This window comes from Salvia hispanica, chromosome 4, assembly GCF_023119035.1.
Source record: "Salvia hispanica cultivar TCC Black 2014 chromosome 4, UniMelb_Shisp_WGS_1.0, whole genome shotgun sequence".
Classification (NCBI taxonomy): domain Eukaryota; kingdom Viridiplantae; phylum Streptophyta; class Magnoliopsida; order Lamiales; family Lamiaceae; genus Salvia; species Salvia hispanica.
Window position 1 is genome coordinate 48,572,506 of NC_062968.1, and position 21,850 is coordinate 48,594,355.

The 21,850-nt window shown below is 36.1% G+C and overlaps 3 protein-coding genes across 5 annotated transcripts; 2 read left to right on the top strand and 1 right to left on the bottom strand.

Moving 5' to 3' along the window:
- Positions 1 to 5,464: 5,464 nt before the first annotated feature.
- On the top strand, positions 5,465 to 8,040 carry LOC125219942 (probable LRR receptor-like serine/threonine-protein kinase At1g05700). The gene is made up of 8 exons (XM_048122037.1): positions 5,465 to 5,569; positions 5,702 to 6,233; positions 6,299 to 6,783; positions 6,866 to 6,989; positions 7,052 to 7,120; positions 7,212 to 7,283; positions 7,381 to 7,452; positions 7,700 to 8,040. The coding sequence occupies exons 1-8, from the start codon at positions 5,503 to 5,505 to the stop codon at positions 7,854 to 7,856; spliced, it is 1,578 nt and encodes a 525-aa protein (XP_047977994.1). The 5' UTR covers positions 5,465 to 5,502; the 3' UTR covers positions 7,857 to 8,040.
- Positions 8,041 to 11,031: 2,991 nt separating this feature from the next.
- On the top strand, positions 11,032 to 13,390 carry LOC125220079 (ankyrin repeat-containing protein At5g02620-like). Of its 3 annotated transcripts, none has more exons than XM_048122209.1 (4): positions 11,032 to 11,225; positions 11,375 to 11,880; positions 11,955 to 12,364; positions 12,456 to 13,390. In XM_048122209.1, the coding sequence occupies exons 2-4, from the start codon at positions 11,556 to 11,558 to the stop codon at positions 13,320 to 13,322; spliced, it is 1,602 nt and encodes a 533-aa protein (XP_047978166.1). In that variant the 5' UTR covers positions 11,032 to 11,225; positions 11,375 to 11,555; the 3' UTR covers positions 13,323 to 13,390. The 3 variants fall into 3 exon arrangements, with proteins under 3 accessions (XP_047978166.1, XP_047978167.1, XP_047978168.1); XM_048122210.1 differs by having other exon boundaries at positions 11,455 to 11,880; XM_048122211.1 differs by lacking the exon at positions 11,032 to 11,225 and having other exon boundaries at positions 11,346 to 11,880.
- A 2,014-nt stretch (positions 13,391 to 15,404) lies between these two features.
- On the bottom strand, positions 15,405 to 17,154 carry LOC125220020 (3-ketoacyl-CoA synthase 12-like). The gene is made up of 2 exons (XM_048122130.1): positions 16,487 to 17,154; positions 15,405 to 16,404 (listed from the first exon to the last, which is right to left on the bottom strand). Exons 1-2 carry the CDS (start codon positions 17,092 to 17,094, stop codon positions 15,609 to 15,611), a joined length of 1,404 nt encoding a protein of 467 aa, XP_047978087.1. The 5' UTR covers positions 17,095 to 17,154; the 3' UTR covers positions 15,405 to 15,608.
- Between the last annotated feature and the right edge of the window lie 4,696 nt (positions 17,155 to 21,850).

Consider the following 21,850-nt stretch of genomic DNA (forward strand, 5'->3'; position numbering starts at 1 on the left):
AATGGCGGTGGCAGTTTAAAGAGTTATTTTTTGTATTTCAATGGGGAATGGCAGTTTCAAGACTTGGATTGATTTGACTGTTAAGCATTTGATCGGCAACAGTGGATGATTAAGTATTTGACTGTGATACCCTTCACTATTAATTGTCACTAATTTGTTTTATTTGTTTGTCATTAATTTCTCCTCCCTCCTTCTATAGGAATAGAGTTATTTTATCATTTTGGTACGTTGCATAATTATAGAATCATTTTTTTTTTCATTGTCAACACATTTTTCCACATCTACTTTACTTTTTCTTCATCTCTCTACCTTTTTCATTTTCCACTTTATTCTCCTTTCACCTAATAAAATTTTTCTTAATCTCCGTACCGAAAAGAAACGTTTCCATTACTGTGGAATAGAAGGAGTACTATTTTTAAGTAATAAGTATATCGTATTTTACTAACTTAATTTTATTCATATTTTGTTATAAAATTAAATATATAAAAGTACGACTAATTATATCCATTTTTATTAATAGTATTTCTTAAAATTTATGTAGAATAAAAGTGTGAAGTACAATTCAATTTTTCTAAAAAAAATTTAAGTTTGAAAATGTTTACGTTCTAACTACGCAATCCTTCTTTTGTTTTTTTCAATCATTTTCACGTTTTTTCTCAACTTCATGTGTTATGCCATTATGTTTTATACTAGTAGTACTATAATATATACTTATTTTTTAAAATGGTTTAAAAAAATATAATTATTATGAAAATAGAGCCTTTATACTAATATGTCTATGTTTTCAGTGAATGTACTCCAAATAAAACTTCATTGTTCTTCTTTAGAGATTTTATTCATGTTAAGTCCAATGCAAAGACAATGTACACTACATCTCTCATTAAGATAAATACATGCATTTGTCTTTTTGGTATGTACGGAAGATATATTATTAAAAATAAAAATATCACTTTTTTTAACTTTATAATCTGTTTACTTATTTTTATAAATTTACTTACAAAATATAATTTCTTGAAATTTAATAATCAAACAAGAAGAACTTGATTTAGAATGGTACAAAGTGTTAGGAATTCATATAATCATCTAATGATAGCAGCGGAAAAACATATATGAATTTAAGGCCTAGATTCATAACTACTCATTCGGTCCATAATTTAAAGAGTCATTTTGACTCGGCACGAATTTTAAGAAATTATTTGATTTTGTGAAAAAAAGTAAGCAGAGAAAGTGAATGGAGTGTGAAACCCATTTAAAATATTAGTTTTATATTAAATTGTGAGTGTAAAAAGTTAGTGGGATGTAGCATCCACATACTAAAAATGGAATAAAGTAAATGGTTTCATAAATCGTAGACAAACCTAAATGACAAAAGGATTCTTTAAATCGCGGACGAATGGAGTAAATTGATTTGGCATGTAAAACACAACAAAATCAAATCTTACTTGTGTTGTTGATTTGCTCAATTGGTTGAATCATACAAGTTGAATACAACGCGTATTCCAATCCATTGCAGGAACTATTCCCGGTACAATTGCTCTGCAGCAGAAAACTAGGAAATCTGCTTGCAGAGATTTTATATATTATCCTTTTAAGTTTTCTTTTATATGTTATTTAGGTTCTCAGTCTCCACGATTAAGAACATAAATAAAGAGTTGGTAGTTGAATAGCCAAGCAATTGAAAAGCCACTTGAACTCTAAGATTGTTGGGCTCATAAAATTAATATAATTATTATCCAATTATAATTGTTTAATCTATCTTAATCTAATTCTAATTCTAATTCTAGTTCTAGTTCATTTTCTTTAAAAAAGTACTAGTATACTTTAGAAGAATAACAATTAGCTTTTGCTGTCCGAAAATCATACTCCACGAGCTATTCGTTTCAGTAACTTATAATAGCAATGAATTAAAGAGAAAAAAATGATGAATACAACTTAGTTATTGATAAGTTTTTCCATTAAATATAGTAAGTGTTTGACTTATCTAGGTGTGTATGCAAATCAGAAAAAAGAGAAGAGATAATAGCGGAATTGGAATTACATGCCGGTATTGGAGTATTAAACAATGTCAACGGCGCATAATCAGTTTTAGTAAAACAAATGAAATCGCACAATTACCCAATCATTACTTTATCCATATGAAATTTGATCAACTTATTTGATTAACATAAGAAATTGTGTCCTGGATAGTTTCAACCAGCGAGATGTTATTTGGAAATTAGAGTGTTTAATTTCTGATCCTTTAAAATATACTCTAATATTTAAGAGAATTAAATCCTACTCTTTTTCCATTTACTTTTCTACCCCTCATGTTCTCTTACGTGACCATTCTCGCACTGATTTATAGACACTTCAACGGATGGAACAATTGACTCAAGGATTTAAAGTTGAATTGATCTCTTGATCATTTTGTTAAGGTTGGACGAGTCTCATGCCATTCGATTTTATCTAATAAGTTCATAGTCCTCGTAGTTGCGTTATATTTATACAACCAATTTATTAGGGTTGTTTATAGTTTATACAGTAATATTTTATGATTTTTCCCTTATAAAGATATTCTGCTACAAATTCTAATAACGGTATATTCTTCAACTCCAACTAATTAACATGATTGAAAATTTTATCTGTGAAATGTCCAATTCAAAATTTCAAATGTGTAATTGATAAAGTGGGATTAGTGGAGATGAGTTATTAGTCCTTTTCACAATTTCCAAATTAAAAATAGCATGAGGATTTTTTGGATAAAGTTTCCATTTAATTGGCATCGCTAAAACTAAAATGGAAACCACGCCCAATATAATAATTCAACACCACATGTATTAGTTGACTATTTTCTTGAAATTAGTAGGATTACCAATTTCGAGAACTTGTGTTTGGCTTAGTTCGTGATAGTGTAGATTGAAATGGAAAAACACTATTGAGAAATGATAAATCATGGCATTATTGTGGATGGAGGTGGGAACACCCACCCGGCCGAATGTTAGACATTAAAATTTTTAAATGTATAGACACCAAGACTCAAGAGGTAGAACATCATTAGTATTGTTTTTCACAATTTACAAGCATATATTTTCCAATAAATAGGGAGTACTAAAATATAATTTTTCTTTCATTCAATCAGAGTTGCCGTTTTTAAAATAATCATATTCTAATCATGCAGATTTATTTTGACAAAATTTGGTTTGCGTGGAGTAATTTCCCTAATCCCTTCAACATACTAGCTATTGACAGCTGCTCATCATCTTTATTCAATAGGAGTACTAATAATTATCGGATACAAATGGCCCATGTCTTTAATTATTTAAACCCAAAGCCCAGACTAGCTACCTAACCTACCAAATACTTCCCTCATTTGGACCCAGCTTAATTTTTACTTGTAAGAACGAAAAAAAGTAAGTATACTATACTACATACAGAAGGAAGATCATCAAATCCCACTATTCTCACCACTCATTTTATGAAGACCATCTCATGCCACTATTCTCAAACTCACGTATAATATCTAATTTCTCTATTCTTCTTTTCTTTATTACACTTGCAATGCAAATTCAGTAAAAATTTCATATATTTTTATTCTTAATTGTTTGCAGATATAGAACATACTGTATATACTGATAGCAATTTTGGAATGAGTTTTCAAATTTTTTTACTAATTTACCACAATTGTTAATAATTCGCCATGAGACATTATAAAAGTTTAAGATATTAGTATAACTTCATAAGTTATACTCCCATGTCTACTACAGATAATCTTAATAGTGGACGACAAGAATTTTTAAGTAAAAATAGAGAGATAAAGAGAAAAAAATGGTTAAAGTAATTTTAGTAAAGATACACCTCGTTAGTGAAGTAGACTAATTTTTGGAGTAGGAACCAAAATAGAAAATAAAACTACTTTAACTTGACAGAGTTTTTAAGAAAGTGTTTATAACTTTGTAAATTTAGTGGAATATGAATCTCATTTTTACTACTTCATTAGTTTTATAATGAATTATGAGTAAAATAGTTAGCGAAATGTAGAATTCACGTAAAAAAGGTTTGAAAAGTTAATAGTTGCCGATGTCCCAAAATAGCAAATTACGATGAATCTTTAAAATCGTGGACGCAGAAAATATATACCAAGTTAAGTGCAAGGAAATTACTTTGATATGGAGAATACAATACATACACCAATTAACCTCTCCGGTCACGGTCGCTAATTCAGAATCGGTGGCATCACTATCTAAACACAAACTATATTGTATTACCCAGTAAATGCGAGACGTGATACAATATATACTACTTTATTGTATAACAGGTAGTTGTAGAAACATTCTATCCATAGCTTTATTCTAATGTATATTTATTTAAGCAAAAATATGAGGCGTCACAAAATACATTGACTTTAGTACTTTGCTGTTATTTAAAATTTTCTTGTTTCTTTTAAATCACTGGCAAATCTAAAACTTCTTTTTTGCATGAGATAATTGTTGAAGTGGTCATACATTGGAACATCACTACCCAATAAATAATACTTCCCTCTGTCTGCCAACAATGATTTAATTTCATTTTTAATATATTAGTAACTAGACCATACGTTCCACTAACTTTTTCTACACATTTTACTTTATAAGATCAAACAATTTTTAAAAACTCGTGCTGGTTAGATATGTGAGACATTTAATCATGGACGAAGGAAGTAACAAAATCAACAACAATAATAATAATATTGACAATAAATAATAATTAAATATAAAGTTAGGTTCTGTACAGCCACATCAAATAATCTATTGACTATAGAGTTAATAAAGTGCGATAATTTGAGAGTTTTTTTTCTAATTACGACGAAATTGCTTCTTCAGATATATGGGCTTAATTATGCAATATTAGGGGTTTGAAGATTGAAAGATGAGAAAAACTGATTCTTTGGATATCATCTCCAACTCAAACCCATGAGGAAAGGAATCAACCATGGTCGAATTAAAGAATTAAACCAAATTCGATCGGAGTATCATTCTTTGGGTCAACGCTTGGTTTTAACTCCATATATACATAATTGTGACCATTAAAATTATTTGAATCATAGTAGTATTAGTATTTTATTTGCGTTGTAGTGCATTATCATGCCATCACATCCATGATTACATAGTACCTTTGTATTGGATGCTGCCATATTTGTCTTATAATATGACTAATAGAAACGAACCCTTCAACGTTGATTTTGAGAGAATTACACTTTGAGCCAGGAGGAGGGGATGCACTTCTCAAACGTGTGAAAAACTGGACATGTTCTATGTTGACTTTGAAAAACTTAATATCACCACTTGCAATTGACTTCATGCAAAAAATTAACATTGACTAATGTACAAATTGTGCGTTATTTATTGAACAAAAAACTTGGACAATTATAGATTATAGGCTAGTTGATTTTTGAGACAGTTGTCCCTTTCGATTATAATACAGAAATAATTTCAGCTTTCTATTATAAGTTCCCCTCAAAACTGTGAAGATAAGTGCAATCCAAGCATGGCTAATCTGCCCTTGATCACCTGTGTGCTCTTAGCTCTATGCAGCCTATCTTTAGCAGCAAATGGTAATTTCTTTTCATTTTTATTTCATTCACTCCTTTAGTTCATCGTACCAAGCACACGAGTAGAATTGAATCATTTCGTTCCATCATACCAAGATGTGTTTTACTCTATAACTCATTTTTTTAATCATGCAGTTTTCATCAGCATCGACTGCGGGTCATCTGCGACATACAAAGACGAGAACGGGATTGTGTGGACGGGGGACGATGATTACATAAACACAGGCGAATCCCGTTCTGTGCAGCCTTCGAATTCCTACAACCGAGTGATGGACACGATGAGAGTGTTCAGGAACCAGAGCAAGCACTGCTACACCATCAACAACGTCAAGCAGGGGCGCATCCTCCTACGCGCCTCGTTCCTCTACGGGAACTATGACGGCAAAAACTCCCCTCCGGCCTTTGATCTGACGTTCGACAGCTACTACTGGGCTTACGTGAATAACAGCGTGCCCACGCCATCCCGTTACGAGGTGATCTACACGACGACCAAGGAGTCCATCAGCGTCTGCGTTTCCCAGTACGCAGCAGACCAGTTTCCCTACATATCTGCTCTCGAAGTCAGGAGTCTCGACTCCGACATGTATCAAGGTCTGGGTGCTTACAAGGACATTTACCCCTTGTTCACAAGGAGAAGGATTGCTTTTGGTACTAATGAAACCATAAGGTAATATTGTTTATTCTGATTTTTTTATAAATGAGTAGATGAGTGACTCATTTGTAACAGTGCAGGTTTCCAGCAGATCCGTATGACAGACAATGGCCAGTTGATGGGTTGCCTATGAACGGAAGTATCCGAGTTTCGGGCAACGCCAATCTAGAAAGCGGGCTAACGACCGATAACCCCCCGCCTGCAGTGCTGCGGAGTGCGGTTACTGCACCCACCCGCAATTCAACCATACAATTTAACCTCGCATTATCTACCAAGTTTAATTCTTCCGTCTACATAAACTGGTACTTCTCGGAGGTTGCTCGCCTCGGACCCAACGAAACTCGAATGTTCTCATTCTACAAGGACAACGTGCCCTTAACCGATCCCTTTTCCCCGCCTTATGAGAACTGCACGCAGAAGTATACCAGCAACATGACACTTTCGGCAAACAACACCATTACTCTTGTCCCCACCGAAAACTCTACGCTCCCGCCCCTCGTCAATGCAATGGAAGTCTTTATCCTCGGGGATTTCCCGCTCGACAACGGCACTCGGACCCAAGATGGTCTGAATTAATCTGCCTTCATGAATTCACTTTCTTCTTTTATACTTAGAAATAGTAATATTTGTTTCTCCTTGTAATTCAGTTCAAGGGTTAGCTTCGCTGCAAGAAGCGTTCCGTTTGTTGAAAAACTGGAGCGGCGATCCATGTCTTCCTAAACTTTATAACTGGGATTGGGTCAAATGCGACGGTGATAGAGTCACAACACTGTAAGTAATTTACAGGAGTTGATAATGAATGGAGTACTATAAATATGCGATTTCTTTGGCAGGCTTCTAAGTGGCTATGGACTTTCGGGGCCGCTACCGGATTTTAGTTCCATGACTTCTCTTCATACAATGTCAGACAACCTTTTTATTGCTTCCATTTTTCTATATTTTTTTTATAAAAAAATCGCTTTCGACTCATTCCTAATATTGTTTGATTTGCAGAAATCTTTCAAATAACAGCTTGAGTGGGGAAATTCCTGAATTTCTTGGGCGGTTGCCGAATCTCCAAATATTGTGAGTTGCAACACAAAATAATGGAACAAATTATCGTCGTTTACAAATTAAAAGGGCAGATTTTTACCTTATTTTTGTTTTATGTGTTTTCTTGCAGGAATCTCGAAAATAACCGTTTCAATGGTACCATTCCAACCTCATTATCAAATAAAAAGGACCTAATTTTACGGTAAGCTCACTAACTAGTCATGTATATTCTCAGTCCACTTTAACTTTTTTTCCCTTATAAATGGATTTTCATAATGCTCTAGGTTTTAATTTGTTTGTAGTAAATAAAAACAACAGTTTTGAATAACAAGTTAACAAAAAACGCGATTTTAGTTATTTAACTTAAAAGAAAATTAGAAATATGAAGACACAAGCTCTTATTTTTCTCTATCACCAACTTAATGTTGTGGTGCTAATAAAATGCACAGGGTGAGCGGAAATCCACAGCTGTGTACATCAAATTCATCGTGCAAAACTTCGGTGGCAAGTCCAAAGCCAAACTCTGCCTTCACGACGAGGAAGAATATTCTGGAAATGGTGTTCACCACCATAGTTTCATCCATCATCGTATTGCACTTGAGTTAGTACAAAAAGAGAACATTAATTTTATTTCTGTTATATAATTAAGTACAGTACTTTGTTTTGTTTTGGATGAATGTGGTAAAGCATGTTTGTCTTGAGCTGATTCAAATAAGACATACTGCTTAATTGTCTGTAATTCAGTACATTTATTTTTACCACTTTAAAATATTTTGATTGTGTGGCCTGATTTGTATAATCTTTTTTTTTATGATATGATTTTTTTTTTACGTACATTGAAAGTCAAGACATGGAGTATTAATTAGCATGGATGATCGAGATTTCATTATGTTAATCGGATAAATTATCCAATTTCAAAGTGGGGCTAAATGCTTAGACATATTCATAACCACCATTAATTAAGTCCATGATTAGACATCCAAATTAAATGGTACGCTCCTATCACGTCTATATTATGTCGACAATCACATTTGCACGTTGGCATAGACTTTCTGTTCATAATATATTTCAAATAAATACTGTTGACCAAAGGCTTAAATTAGGTACTGCGTCAGGAAAAAGACAAACTAAATCACAACAAATTAAGACTGATAGATCACAATATTAGTCGAGTTGATGGTACGTGTGCATATACTCTCTCCGTCAACCAATTCAGGGCCAATTTTTACCGGACACGAGAGTTTTAAGAATATAGTAGAAAGTGATTGGAAAATGTTAATGTGGATCATACTTTTTTTATATATAAGTTTTATGTCAAAATGTAAGTGAAATAAAATTAGGCTAATGTTAATATCCATTGTAAAAATAATAAAAAAATAAGTGAGACACTTACTAGTGGACGGATGAATTATTTAACATTGATTCCTAGCAGACATAAAAACTTAGCTTACCAATTAAAAAAAAATAAAGACAGCACTTCATCCTATGAACATCTTTTTAAATTTTCTTTTATTAAAGATAATAATGGTATCCCAATTATCAAAGATGACTCATGTCATGTATGCGTCTTACTCCCTCCGTCCCAAATAATTTGGGACACTTTGACCCAGCACGAGTTTTAAAAAATCTAATAGGAAGTTAGTTGAAAAAGTTGGTGGGACGTAAGTCCTACTTTTAAAGCATTAGTTTTATAATAAAATATGAGTAGGAGTAAGAATATGAGATCCATTACCAAAAATGATAAAAGTGATATGAGACAAATTATTTGGGACGGTCCAAAATGAAATAATGGGTTGAATTATCTGGGACGGAGGGAGTATCAATTGATCGATTGTTGCCCACCACACTTTTCTTTCCCTCTATTTTCTCCCTCACTCCACTCTCTCACCTCTTGACTCTCTCTCACTTCTGCATAACCGCCACCATCCTCATTGTTATCAAGTTTTGTTACCGGATAACCACCCTCAGCCCCGCCTCTCAAATTTTGATTATGGGCTTGGCCTCCTCCAGTAGCAGCCATAACTCGGCTAGTGAGCCCATCTCACTCTCTATCCACAGCCCAGCAAGCTCGTGCCAGGCCCAAACGGAAGACATCCAACCCAACAAACAATATATTTACATAAATGGTGTATATTCTAATTATAATAAATATTAAAATACTTTTACATGTTTTCAAAATGGTTGTGGGCTCATGGCTCCCATGCTCCATACCCCAAGGTGGCTCCACTGGTTGCAGATATGAGATACATAATGGGCTAAATTTGGATATCCTCAAACCAAGATTTTCCGAAATCCCAATTTACCACTTCAATTACGAGCATCCTTCATCACCAAGAAACATACTTACTGCGTGCGTTACGTTAAATTAATTCATCACAATTTAGTAGTAACATTTAATTATTCTGGTGACTCATCGATCGCATTCGCATGATTAACGGATAAGACAGAACCAGTTGCCTCCTAATCAGAGATCAAATTGGAATCAATATATACTTTTTAATAACTAATTAAAAGAGTCAATCAACGTTAATATGGCATTGATCGATGCTACAATAATTTGATGTCAAGAGAAGTGCCCTCTAAAATAGAACCGCTAATGATTTGTTAATCTGTAATATTTTAATTTGGGAATGGGACGCACATGCCTGCTTTGCTTTATAACTGATAATATAACGTTGTTTGGTTTTGCTAGATTTAAGAATCAAAGAATCTCTAGATTTGCTAAATTGCTTAACTTATCATCAAAATATAATAAAAGTTCGGCTGGTTTCAAAATGAAAAATTCGTCTTAACTATTGGAGTAGTAAAAATAAATTAAATTGTCGATGCACATGCTTCGATGACAAATAAATGCCAACTTATAAAATAAAATAAAATAAATGCCAACTTATAAAATAAAATAAAATAAATACCAACTTACAAACATTTTGGATTAACAAAATGTTCAAGATTTGGATTTTTTATTGTATGTTCACTACGATGGTAATTAATGATCGTGATGCAATTAGCGGTGTCGGTCTTGTTGCACTTTAATTTTGCTGCCATTTTTCAGTTTTCTCATTGTCGTACTACAATATTGGCACCAAGCATTTATTTTAATGATTGCCTTAGATGTTGTTTATATTTGTAGTAGTAAAAAAATTCCCCCTTTTTGGAGGGTAGACAAGTCAATATTTTGTGAGTGGTAACCAATTGAAAGTGTGCAGAAGTGGACATGAAATTTCCGTTTTATGCTGCAATATCGAATTTGGGATTTTACATAGGTATATGTTGTAAAAACATAAGTACTACACCAAACTCTATACTATAATTACATTACATTTCCCAAAACAAAATACACCCAAATGCAGTGATTGGTAAAACATCCAGCACGTGCGTTCTGTTATTACCGTTTATCGGTTTCCTTATCACTCCATTAGAGAAGGAATGAATATTAACTATTCTTTTATTCTGATCATTCATTAATTAGAATATTACTTAGAACTATATCATATTTCTCACGACAACAAACATTATTGAAATGATATAGAAATAAAATAACTGTAATAATAACAATATTAATCTAAGACATTCACCTCCTCATTATCACCATTACAATGGCCATCCTTTTTAGAATTCACCCTTCTTCATTAAGAGCTCTGAATCTGATTCAGAGCATCACACACAAACATATATATATATATATATATATAATTTATATGTTATATAAAGTTTTTGTTGCATACATGTGCCTTTTGTGGCCCCATTCCCTTAACTTCTAGCAAATTGTTTCCTTTCCCTCAAAGATTTCTGTGTTTTTCTTTCTTAAACATTAGAAGAAGAAAAAACAAGAAAAATTGCACCCAAATCTTGATCTTTCCCCAACAAAACTAGGGTTTGTTTTTGTTTTTTTAATCAAAAACATATCTCTAGTATCCCTTTTGCGGTGTTGAAAGAAGGCAGGGCAGAAAAGGTGGCTCTTTCTTCACAACCAAGGTAAAATGCTTTTAAGCTTTCTTTTTCGTTACATGAATATAGTATATATCTGATCCTACAAGGAAAAAAAGAAATGTGATGTTGTTGATTGAATTAAAAAAGGAAAGTGAACAAGTTTGAAAAAAGCTAATTTGATTTATGTTGGACAGGTCCAAGAATTGGTGTATTTTGGTAAAAACAGACAGCTTTCCATATTGTTGTTGAAATGAGAGTTGTTGATTGAATGTAGGTGAAAGATGTTATTTCTGATTTGGGTGTTTGAGGGGAGGAAGAAAAGGATATTTTGACAATAGATAAGGGAAGGGGGTTGAAGATTGTTTAAGAGTAAACATGGAGGCTCCTGCCAACCCCCGGAAGAAGATGGTGAAGCAACTGACCGGGAAACGGGAAGACACAGCGCTGCATTCTGCGGCTAGAGCAGGGCAGATTGTGGCTATTAGGAGCATCATCAATGGTGCTGAGGGAGAGGAGGAGCTCGGTGATCTGCTGTCGAAGCAGAACTCAGCTGGTGAGACGCCGTTGTTTGTGGCTGCAGAGTATGGCTACTTTGAGGTGGTGCGGGAGATGATCAGCCACTACTCTTTAGCCGATGCAGGAATCAAAGCCAAGAATGGATTTGATGCCCTCCACATTGCTGCCAAGCAAGGCGATTTGGGTAATACATTTATTTTGTTTTGACCCCTTTTTGGGGTAATTAAGTAGTGGTACTAAGAGTTTTGTGTGTTGCAGGAGTGGTGAAGGTGTTGATGGAGTCGCATCCGGAGCTATCTATGACGGTTGATTCATCGAACACGACAGCTCTGCATACAGCTGCGACGCAAGGGCACATGGAAATAGTGGAGTACTTGTTGGGTTGGGAGAGAAATCTGGCTACTATAGCCAAAAGCAATGGCAAAACAGCACTCCACTCTGCAGCCAGGAACGGGCATTTAGGCGTTGTCGACGTCCTTCTGGAGAAGGAGCCCCGGATCACTACACGAACCGATAACAAGGGCCAGACCGCACTCCACATGGCCGTTAAAGGCCACAATACTCATGTGGTTGAAAAGCTTATCACGGCCGATCCCTCCACCATCAATATGCTCGACACTAAAGGAAACACTGCATTGCACATCGCCACTCGCAAAGGCAGAGCTCAGGTAAGGCATCTGATAGAAGGAGAGGCCCATTAGACTTATACAGTCGTTTCAGTTATCTCTTTATGTGTGAATTCTAAGAAACTGTATGCAGATTGTGAAGATGCTGCTCGACCGGAAAGAAACCGACACGAAGCTAGTGAACAAGTCGAACGAAACAGCCATGGACACTGCAGAGAAGCTCGGGCAGGGAGAGGCAGCGGGCATCCTGCAGGAGTACGGCGTGGTGAGCGTGAAGAAAATCAAGCCCGAGCCAGCAACGCGGGCGCGCGAGCTGAAGCAGACGGTGAGCGACATCAAGCACGAGGTCCACGACCAGCTGGAGCACACGCGGCAGACGAGGAGGCGAGTGCAGGGGATCGCGAAGCGGCTGGACAAGATGCACGCGGAAGGGCTGAACAACGCCATCAACTCGACCACGGTGGTGGCGGTGCTCATTGCCACGGTGGCGTTCGCGGCCATCTTCACTGTCCCGGGGCAGTACGCGGACGACCCGCGGGAGCTGGCCCCGGGGGTGTCTCTGGGCGAGGCAAACGTGGCGCCGCAGCTGCCGTTCCTCATCTTCTTCCTGTTCGACTCGTTCGCGCTCTTCATATCGCTGGCGGTGGTGGTGGTGCAGACGTCGGTGGTGGTGATCGAGTGCAAGGCGAAGAAGCAGATGATGGCGATCATCAACAAGCTCATGTGGCTGGCGTGCGTGCTCATCTCGGTCGCGTATATGGCGCTGGCGTTTATAGTGGTGGGGAGGAAGGAGCGGTGGCTGGCGATTGGGGTGGCGGTCATCGGAACCACAATACTGGCGACGACGTTAGGCACCATGAGTTATTGGGTGGTTGTGCATCGGATTGAGGCCAAGAACAAGAAGAGTTTGAGAAGGAAGAGCTCTCGAGGCTCCAGATCCTGGTCGATTTCCGCGCTCTCTGATTCTGATGTTGATTTCAAGAAAATGTATGCAATTTGAACAATCCATGCACAGAGATAATCCCAACAATGGAATTTGAAAGTTGTTTTGATACTAAAAGTAAAATTAAGAAAGACAAAATCTAGTGTTTATAGTCAAAGTAAAAACAGAACTCACCGTTCGCGCGGGAAACCTCTCAAATTTATTTAACAGCCTGTCAAATAATTACTCTCTTTTGATGATTTGGTAATGCAATGGAACAAACATGTATTCTCATTTTACCATAAATAGTAAATAGATAACGGACTATATATGGGGGAGACGGGAGAGAGTACGTGCGGCTGATGAGTCAGGAGTATCCAGTTGGTTTGATACTTTGATCTACAGCGGTATACCGTTGTTGGTTGAAACGGTTGGTTTGAATGATGAATTAAGTTTGGGCATTTAATTTTGGAAGGATACAAAATAACTTCATCACAAAGTGTACCTACAACTTGTTCGCATTTGTGGTGTCAATTTATTGTCATATGTGTGTGTGTGTTTACAGCACGTGCACCTTATAAACTTTGATTAAAGACCTGGATATCTTTTAACTCAAAGATATAGTACTTCATTCCATGCCCTAGAGTTGCCATGGAGTACTACATACTACTTTCGTTTCAAAAAAATAGTTTCATCACGGCCTATGCTTGCTTATTCCAAAGTGCTAAAGTATAAAAGAGACAAAGAAAAGTGATTGAAATATTATTAGTTAAAAATAAAATTTATATCATAAAATAAATTATCATAAATAAATACTAGTAGTACTAATTTTGGAAAGTTGACCAAATGAAAATGCAAGTGTTTTTTTGGACAGATGTAAATAGATATTGGCTGAATATTACGTGCAGCTTTTGCAAATGTACACAACCTATTGATTGCCTAAATCAGAAAGTCGAAGGGTCATAAATCTAAGTGCATATTTAAAGGGAGACTATAACTTTCCCTTTAATAAATCCATCAATTTGACTAAAGCATCTATCACACAAAATGAGATATTCATATCATGAATTCATGATCAGCTACTAAAAACACTCAAATAGAGACATAGGGGCCCCAAAATTAAGTTTTGGGTAAGAGTGTCCACGATGGGAGGGCAGCGGCCCTTGGCCCGGAGTCAGCCCAGGCGCGGCCCCCCACTACCGAGGCGAGAGATGGAGTTGGCCCAGGGGGGTGGACGAGAGAGAGCCGAGCTCTCAGCCAGGCCGAGGCCCTTGGGCGCGAGGCGCTGCTCACCACTGCACGGGCCGAGAGCCGCGGCCTGGGCCATGATTTCAATTTTTTTTTCTTCAGTTTTTGTGTTAATTTTAGCATTTTGGAGAAGATGAAGTGAAAAAGATGAAGTGGAGAAAAAGAGAGAGTGTGCGACGGAGATGCAGTTTTCAAAAAAACTAATTTAGCATTAATCTAGCCTTAATGTAGGAAACAAATCATCTTTTAAATCTAAATCCCTATTAAATTGGTCAACTTTTAAATTAAAGATTGTGATTTCAATTCACACACTAATTATGGAAATAATTAAAATTCGAATTTTCAATAAATATATCACTTGTAATTGTCAAATCGTTTAAAATTAATTTAGGCTATTATTATTTATTGTACTCCAATAATTTTTATTCTAGCTAAAATTAAAATATAACAAAAAATGTTATGAAAATAATTTTAATTAGTGGCCTAGAAGGCCACCATTGTGGTGACTAAGTTTTTATGGACAGGGCCAAGTGTTGGGCATGCCCAAGAAATGATGGCTTGGGTATGCCCAAGAGGGCCACTACTGTGGACACTCTAAAGATATCCCTTTCGATCAACTTTTCCAATAAACATATATGCCCCGTAGGCACGCTAAGATAAAAATAAATATAAACAAATCATATAGCTATAACAGTTACTCTCTCTATGCATAATTAAATTATTTGACCAGTACAAGTTTTAAGAATTATAAGACTTTATAAAATAAAGTGGATATAAAAAGTTAGTGGATATATATTAATTTTATAATAAAATATGAGTGAAATAAGTTAGTAGAATGTAATATCCATTTACTAAATAATAAAGGTAAAATGATGGATGGAAAAAAAAATGAGACACTTAATCGCAGACAAAGAAGACAAAGAGATAAATATTTTTAAATAAGCGTTATATTATAGGGTACAAATTCCAATTCCAAAAGTGGTTAGTATCCTCCACTTCATCCATCAAACCACCCCTCCAAAAACAATTCCAGCGGAAGGGATCAGAAAAATAAAATAAAAACAAAACACACGTATACTAGAGACCAATAATACAAAAAAACAAAAAGTAGTCATATTACTCCGGAATCTGATAATCATCTGGAATGCTGAAGTTATCATCCGCATCCTGAACCCATCCAAATTTATCAAAGAAGGGATTGGTCAAATTCTTCTTTGGGTAGCAATCAATGAAACTCTTCCACACATTATCACCATTCAAATCCCTGACAACCTCCCAAACACAGCTGTTGCACTTGAACCCTGCCCCAAAACTTATCATAAACACCTTGTCTCCCTTCTTCAGCCTCTTCTTCGCCTCCATGTACGCCAGCACGTACCATAGGCTACTCGCCGACGTGTTCCCGAACCGGTGCAGCGTCATCCTCGCCGGCTCCACGTCATACTCACTCAGCCCCAAGTTCTGCCCTATCGCATCGATCACCGCCTTCCCACCCGTGTGCAGGCAGAAGTGATCCACCCCGCTCTTGAAGTTGATCGTCGCCACCTTCCCCGCCGCCGCCTTGTTCCATCTCCGCCGCACCTTCCGGAGATTCTTCGCCGTCAGGAACCGGATCAGCTCCCGTATGGGGAGGATCTTCGGCGCTATCTCTTTCAAATTGTCGATGAACGCCCGCGTGGCCGCCTTAGGGAGATTCTTCCCGAGGTGGACGCCCACGAACCCGAGGTCGTCCTCCTTCTGCTCGCAGCACCCGTACGCCTCGTCGCTGGCTCCGTGGTGGGTCCGGACGAGGGTTTTTAGCTTGAACATGGCCTTTTCCTTTAACGATGGCTTGTTCGTTAGGATGAGAGCGCAGCCGCCCGTCCGGAATAGGCAGTTTGCGAGCATCTTTGACCGGTCTTTGCCCATGTACCTGTTATAACAATATCTCACATCAGTGTAAAAAGAGAACTGAAACCATTATATAAAAGTCCGTCCCTGTGTATTTTTGTTACCAGTTGGGGCTAAGGGATTCGGATGTGACCACCATGGCTACTGAGTTCTTCCGAGTTTTGAAGACGTTCTCGACGACGTTGATGGCGACGACGCTGGCGCTGCAGCCCATTCCGGTGAGGTTGTAGACCTTGACGTCGTCCCTCATCTTGTAGAGGTTGATGATGCGCGCTGAGAGGGACGGGGCAGTGGAGAGCATGGAGATGTTGACAACGAGGAGGTCGATGTCGGAGGCGGTGATGGCGGTGCGCTTGAGCAGGGCGGCGATGCTGTCGAGGAAGAACTCGTCCATCTCGAGGAGGCCGTCGTCCAGCGTGGCGGAGGCCTCGCGGCCGTCGAAGACCATCTGCGGGGCGTAGGTCTCCTCGCCGATGCCGGAGCTGACGATGGTCTTGAGGAGGAATTTGTACTCGTAGACGCCAAGTTGTTTGTTGCGTTGGATGACCTCGCCGGAGAATTTGGTGCTGAGCTTCCTCTCGTCGCCGGGCTTGTAGCACTCGTAGTCGAGGATGTAGCAGCTGCGGCAGCGGCGGCGGTCGTAGGCGGTCCACAGGAAGTAGGAGAGTGGGAGGAGGAAGAGGAGAGAGGAAAACAAGTCTTTAACATCCATGTTTTCTGAGTTGAAAATGGAGGGAGATAGGGTGGAGACTTATATTAATGGTTGATGACAAACATTACTTCAAACTTTTATTGCATTTGGGAACAAGTTGGGCATGTGAAACATTATGTATATAGAGACTTTAACATTGCACAACTTCCACCTACTGATATTGGTGAGTAGTAATGTAGTAAGTTTAATACAATGAATCATAGGCCGCCACAACAGTGATCTATCTACATACATTCATACTATCCCAAAGTAAAATATGACTATCAACAAAATATGTGAAACTGAAAGATAATAAGCCTTTTCTTAAGGAAGTACCACTACAATTTGTGTACCAACATTTATGTTTCTTAATTATTGTATTTCTGCTTGTCCCTAGATCATTAATTTCCCAAATTGAAAAATCATACATCTCCCAAATATATGATGCAGTTTCAGGTCTCAGCATATGACACTGAAAATGTTGACGATGTCACGTGACTTGAAATTTGAATTAACGATGTTTGCGAAACGGGCTGATAAATCAAAATCATAGTTACGCCATGTTTTACAATGGATTTTGGTCTTCCGACATCGTCTAGAGGAATATAATTGTGGCCATCTATATATCAATTTTTATAAAATATCATCACGTTAAATATAATAGTGGCCATCTATATATCAACTTTTCTAAAATATCATCATAAACGTATATATATCAACTTTTCTAAAATATCATCATTCAAATCAACAAGCGCCATCCACATAAACATGTAAAGGAAAATAACTGCTTTTATTAGATATATACAGAGTACTACTAGTACTAGTACTAGTATATTTTGCAAATTATAAAGGCCATTAGAAATTTGTATGTAAAGAGTACAGTAGATATATACCTATATCTTGCCTAACTTAATTAATGTTGAAACTACTTGTCCTTTTTTCTTCTAATGTAAATAAATATGAAAGAAGTTTAAAAATAATTATTTTTATCGTAAGAACGTAGAACTATTTTTAGCCCTTCGATTGTTATTGTCTACTATGGTCAAATCTCGTTTGTTGGACCGTGGACGAGTGTAGTATCAAGATTTAAACGTTAACCTTATGACAGGAATTTTTTTCCGAAACATTGGTTACTGTCAGCGTTAATACAGTGATTTATAAATGCGATGTTTCCATAGGAGTACTTAATTTTTAGGATAAAAAAAAGTACTCCCTCCGTTTCATACTAGTGCAGTCATTTTGTTATTTCGGTACATTCTATATTAGTGGAGTCATTTCCCTATTTAGTACAAGTAAATACATTTATTCTTACTTATTTTTCTATCTCTTACTTTATCTTCTCTTTATCTCTCTATCTTTTTCATTTCCTACTTTATTCTTCCTTTAGCCCATCCACTTAACACAATTTTTCTTAATTTTATCTTCACTAGTATGAAACGGAGGGAATTGTAATTTTTCCATAGTCCTATCATATCAAAATATAAAATTCATATGAACAGGTCACATTAAAATGCATATAGTATATCAATACATAATTAAGATCGATTTTTACATCATTAGTTGTTAAAATAAGTGGATGAAATTAAATCTCACCGATTTCAATAAATAGTAGTACACAAAATATCAACAAAAGAGTAAGATAGTCAATCTGTTATAATGTGTAATTTTGGTGATTTTTCTTAAATGAACATAGTGTATTAAAAATATCAATACAATAACATAAGTATTCCAACATAGTATACGAAAATAACAACACAGTTTTATTGATATTATACATATAATGTATTGAAAACTTTTGTTGCATTTGTTGATATAAAACTGTTTTATCAACATATATACAAACATTGAAATAAAAATCATAAAATTTCATTCTCTGATCATCGTCCGAACATATGCAAGTGAAATCTCGTTGGATTCCTTACTTTAATTTGATACAACCTCGATCCCTTAAAAATAGCAATTATTTTTCATTTTGGATCGTATCTTTAAAAATAGAAATTTTCTAAACTATTTCTTATAGTTACTATTCTTACAAATGATTGAAAATCATATTAAATATTAGATTTTCTTATGAATAAAAATTAAATAGTATAATGATCCTTCTCAACATTTAATTAAGAGGTCAGATTAGTTGACATGCAATGTAAGGAACGCTAAGTTTACACCACGTACATAACATATGATCGTGTATGTTATGCGAATCATCGATTATTCATGATTTTACAGTGTCAACAAAAATTATAGATATAAAAACAGATTATTCATGATTTTACAGTGACAATAAAAATTATAGATATAAAAACATAATCATACAGTAAACTGTCCATGGATGTTGACATAAAAACCAACTCTCATGTACTCAGATCTCGTTTTTAATATACGAAGAGACTGAATATTGCCTAGCTAGATAGCTACGATGTCCCTTGTGTGCTAAATCTTGTGTATTTTATGATTATGTCTCCATGTATACAAGAGTCCTTAATTTTAGATATTTCTTTACGTATGAAAAGTTGTACTCGATCCCTTCATCCGCCATTAATAATTCAATAATTATCGCATTTGTATTTTACTAATTTTGGTAATAGATTTCATATTCCATTAATTTTATTTAATTCATATTTTATTATTACTATAAAATTAAAACTTCATCTGTTCACTAATTAGTCTCATTGATAGATGAAATAAGTTTTAATACTATAAAATTTGTATCGTATGAAAGAGGAAAGATAAAGTGAGTAAGTAGAAAATAGAAAGAGAAAATGTGGATTAAGTTGGAGAGTAAATAATATCCCTCCGTCCAAGATAAGTGAAGCATTTTTTTAGAAATGAGATTTAAGAAATTGATATTTAATGAGTTAAAGTTGAGAGAGTATAAACTATGAGGGAGAGAAAAGTAGAGAAGTAAAAAAGTAAAGAGATAATAAAGTAGGTAAGAGCATCTCCAACTAGGAAAGGTAAATGAAAGAGGTATATCATCTATTTACTGTAACAACCCGGCATTTCTAGGGTATAATAAATACGGCAACTGTTAACTAGGCGAACTTAAGGCGACAAGAATGTGGACTAGGGTTTCCTTTAAAGAGATTTGACCAAGTGTTTAATGAAGATCAAGGCAATAAGTCAACGACTTTAAATACGAAAACAAGATTTAATAGCTAACATAGGCTAAGCTCAAAAATCAAAGGTTTATTGTAGCTCCAACAAAACGCAATATTTCACAATATTCCAAATCAAAGAAATAAGTTCAAACCAACCAAAGATAATAAGTTTCAAAATATTCAGCGGAAGCAATCCAAGAGAAAGCGAAGCCATGTATGAAGACACGACTACACTCAAAGTTCCAAACATCCATTTTATTCGATTCACTGTCTCAACACCACCGACCGCCCATCGCCGCTCAACCTGCACATAGGGAAAACACATGCAGGGCTAAGTATTTTAAGCATACTCAGTGGACTCATGCCAAAACATTTTATAGTTATGCCACCCTTACCATAGTGAACTCGAGGTTTAGCATTTAATTGAAAAGATAGCATCGAGTATCACAAAATATTTCATGGACTGGCCAGTCAAATAATACCTCCCATTTTCTCATCAATCAACATTTCATATGGTGCGACGAAGTGTGGCCACACTTTCGCCCACGAGACCGGCCGACTAGCAAGGACGACTCCCGATCTCCCGTGTACACTAGCCTGATAGGGTTTGCGGCCCTACTCAGACCCGAATTCGTTTATATAGCCCTATAGCCTAATGGAGCGCACTCGCAAACTAGGCATCAGACACACACAATATCCAAAATAATCATAGGCATGGCATAACAGTTTAATCCACCCTTATTGCTCCACTTTCATAAATTTGCAACATTAGAGAGAGTTTAAGAATAAAGCCCACCTCGATTTCCTTCGATTTCAAATGCGTACTTCTTCTTGTTATCACACCGAGAATGCGAACTATCACCTTTAGTTCATGTATTTCAAATAAGTCTCAATCATGGATCAAAATCATGCATGTTCTCACGTTTCCCTTTTTTCCATCGATTATTTTCAATATTCCCATTCAAAATCAAAGTACGATTATCATATCGTTTTTATTCACACAACAACTCTAGATTTATAATCAAAACGTGCCACGCATGAGTGTTTCCCACACACAACACACGCACACACACACACTACACACGTACACGCCTACCGAGGCATGCACACACACACACACGGTCACACACACATACACATGCATTCCAAAATCACCGATTAATTTCCCCCTTCACTCGATCTAAATGCGTGTGGACTCAAGAACACCGATTGATCGGTAGAAGAAGAGAAGATCAAAATAAAAATACCTTTTCAATAGAACAATCGGTAGGAAACAAGTAGGATCTTGATTCTTCAACAAATTCTCGAATTGCAGCTTCAATCCTTCTCCAAAAGATGAAGAATTAATGGAGAAAGTAGAAGAAAAACTTGAGAGAGAGTGGGGAGAGTGGGATCGAAAATTTGGGAGTGGGGGAGGCGTGATTTGTGATCTAGGGTTTATGTCTTCTCTCTTATTTATAGAGTGCAAGATATAATATCTTTAATTAAATAAATTAAAGATTTGGAAGAGATATGGAAGAGAAGTGGCGTTAATTTGGTTGAGAAAATAGGGGATTTCGAATTTCTAGGCTATTTAATTAGCCTATGATTAAATTTGAATATTTTACGGAGTAGAATAAAATATCACGGAGCAAGAAAATAATAAATATTCTCCCCAATTAAATATAAAAGTGGCGTGT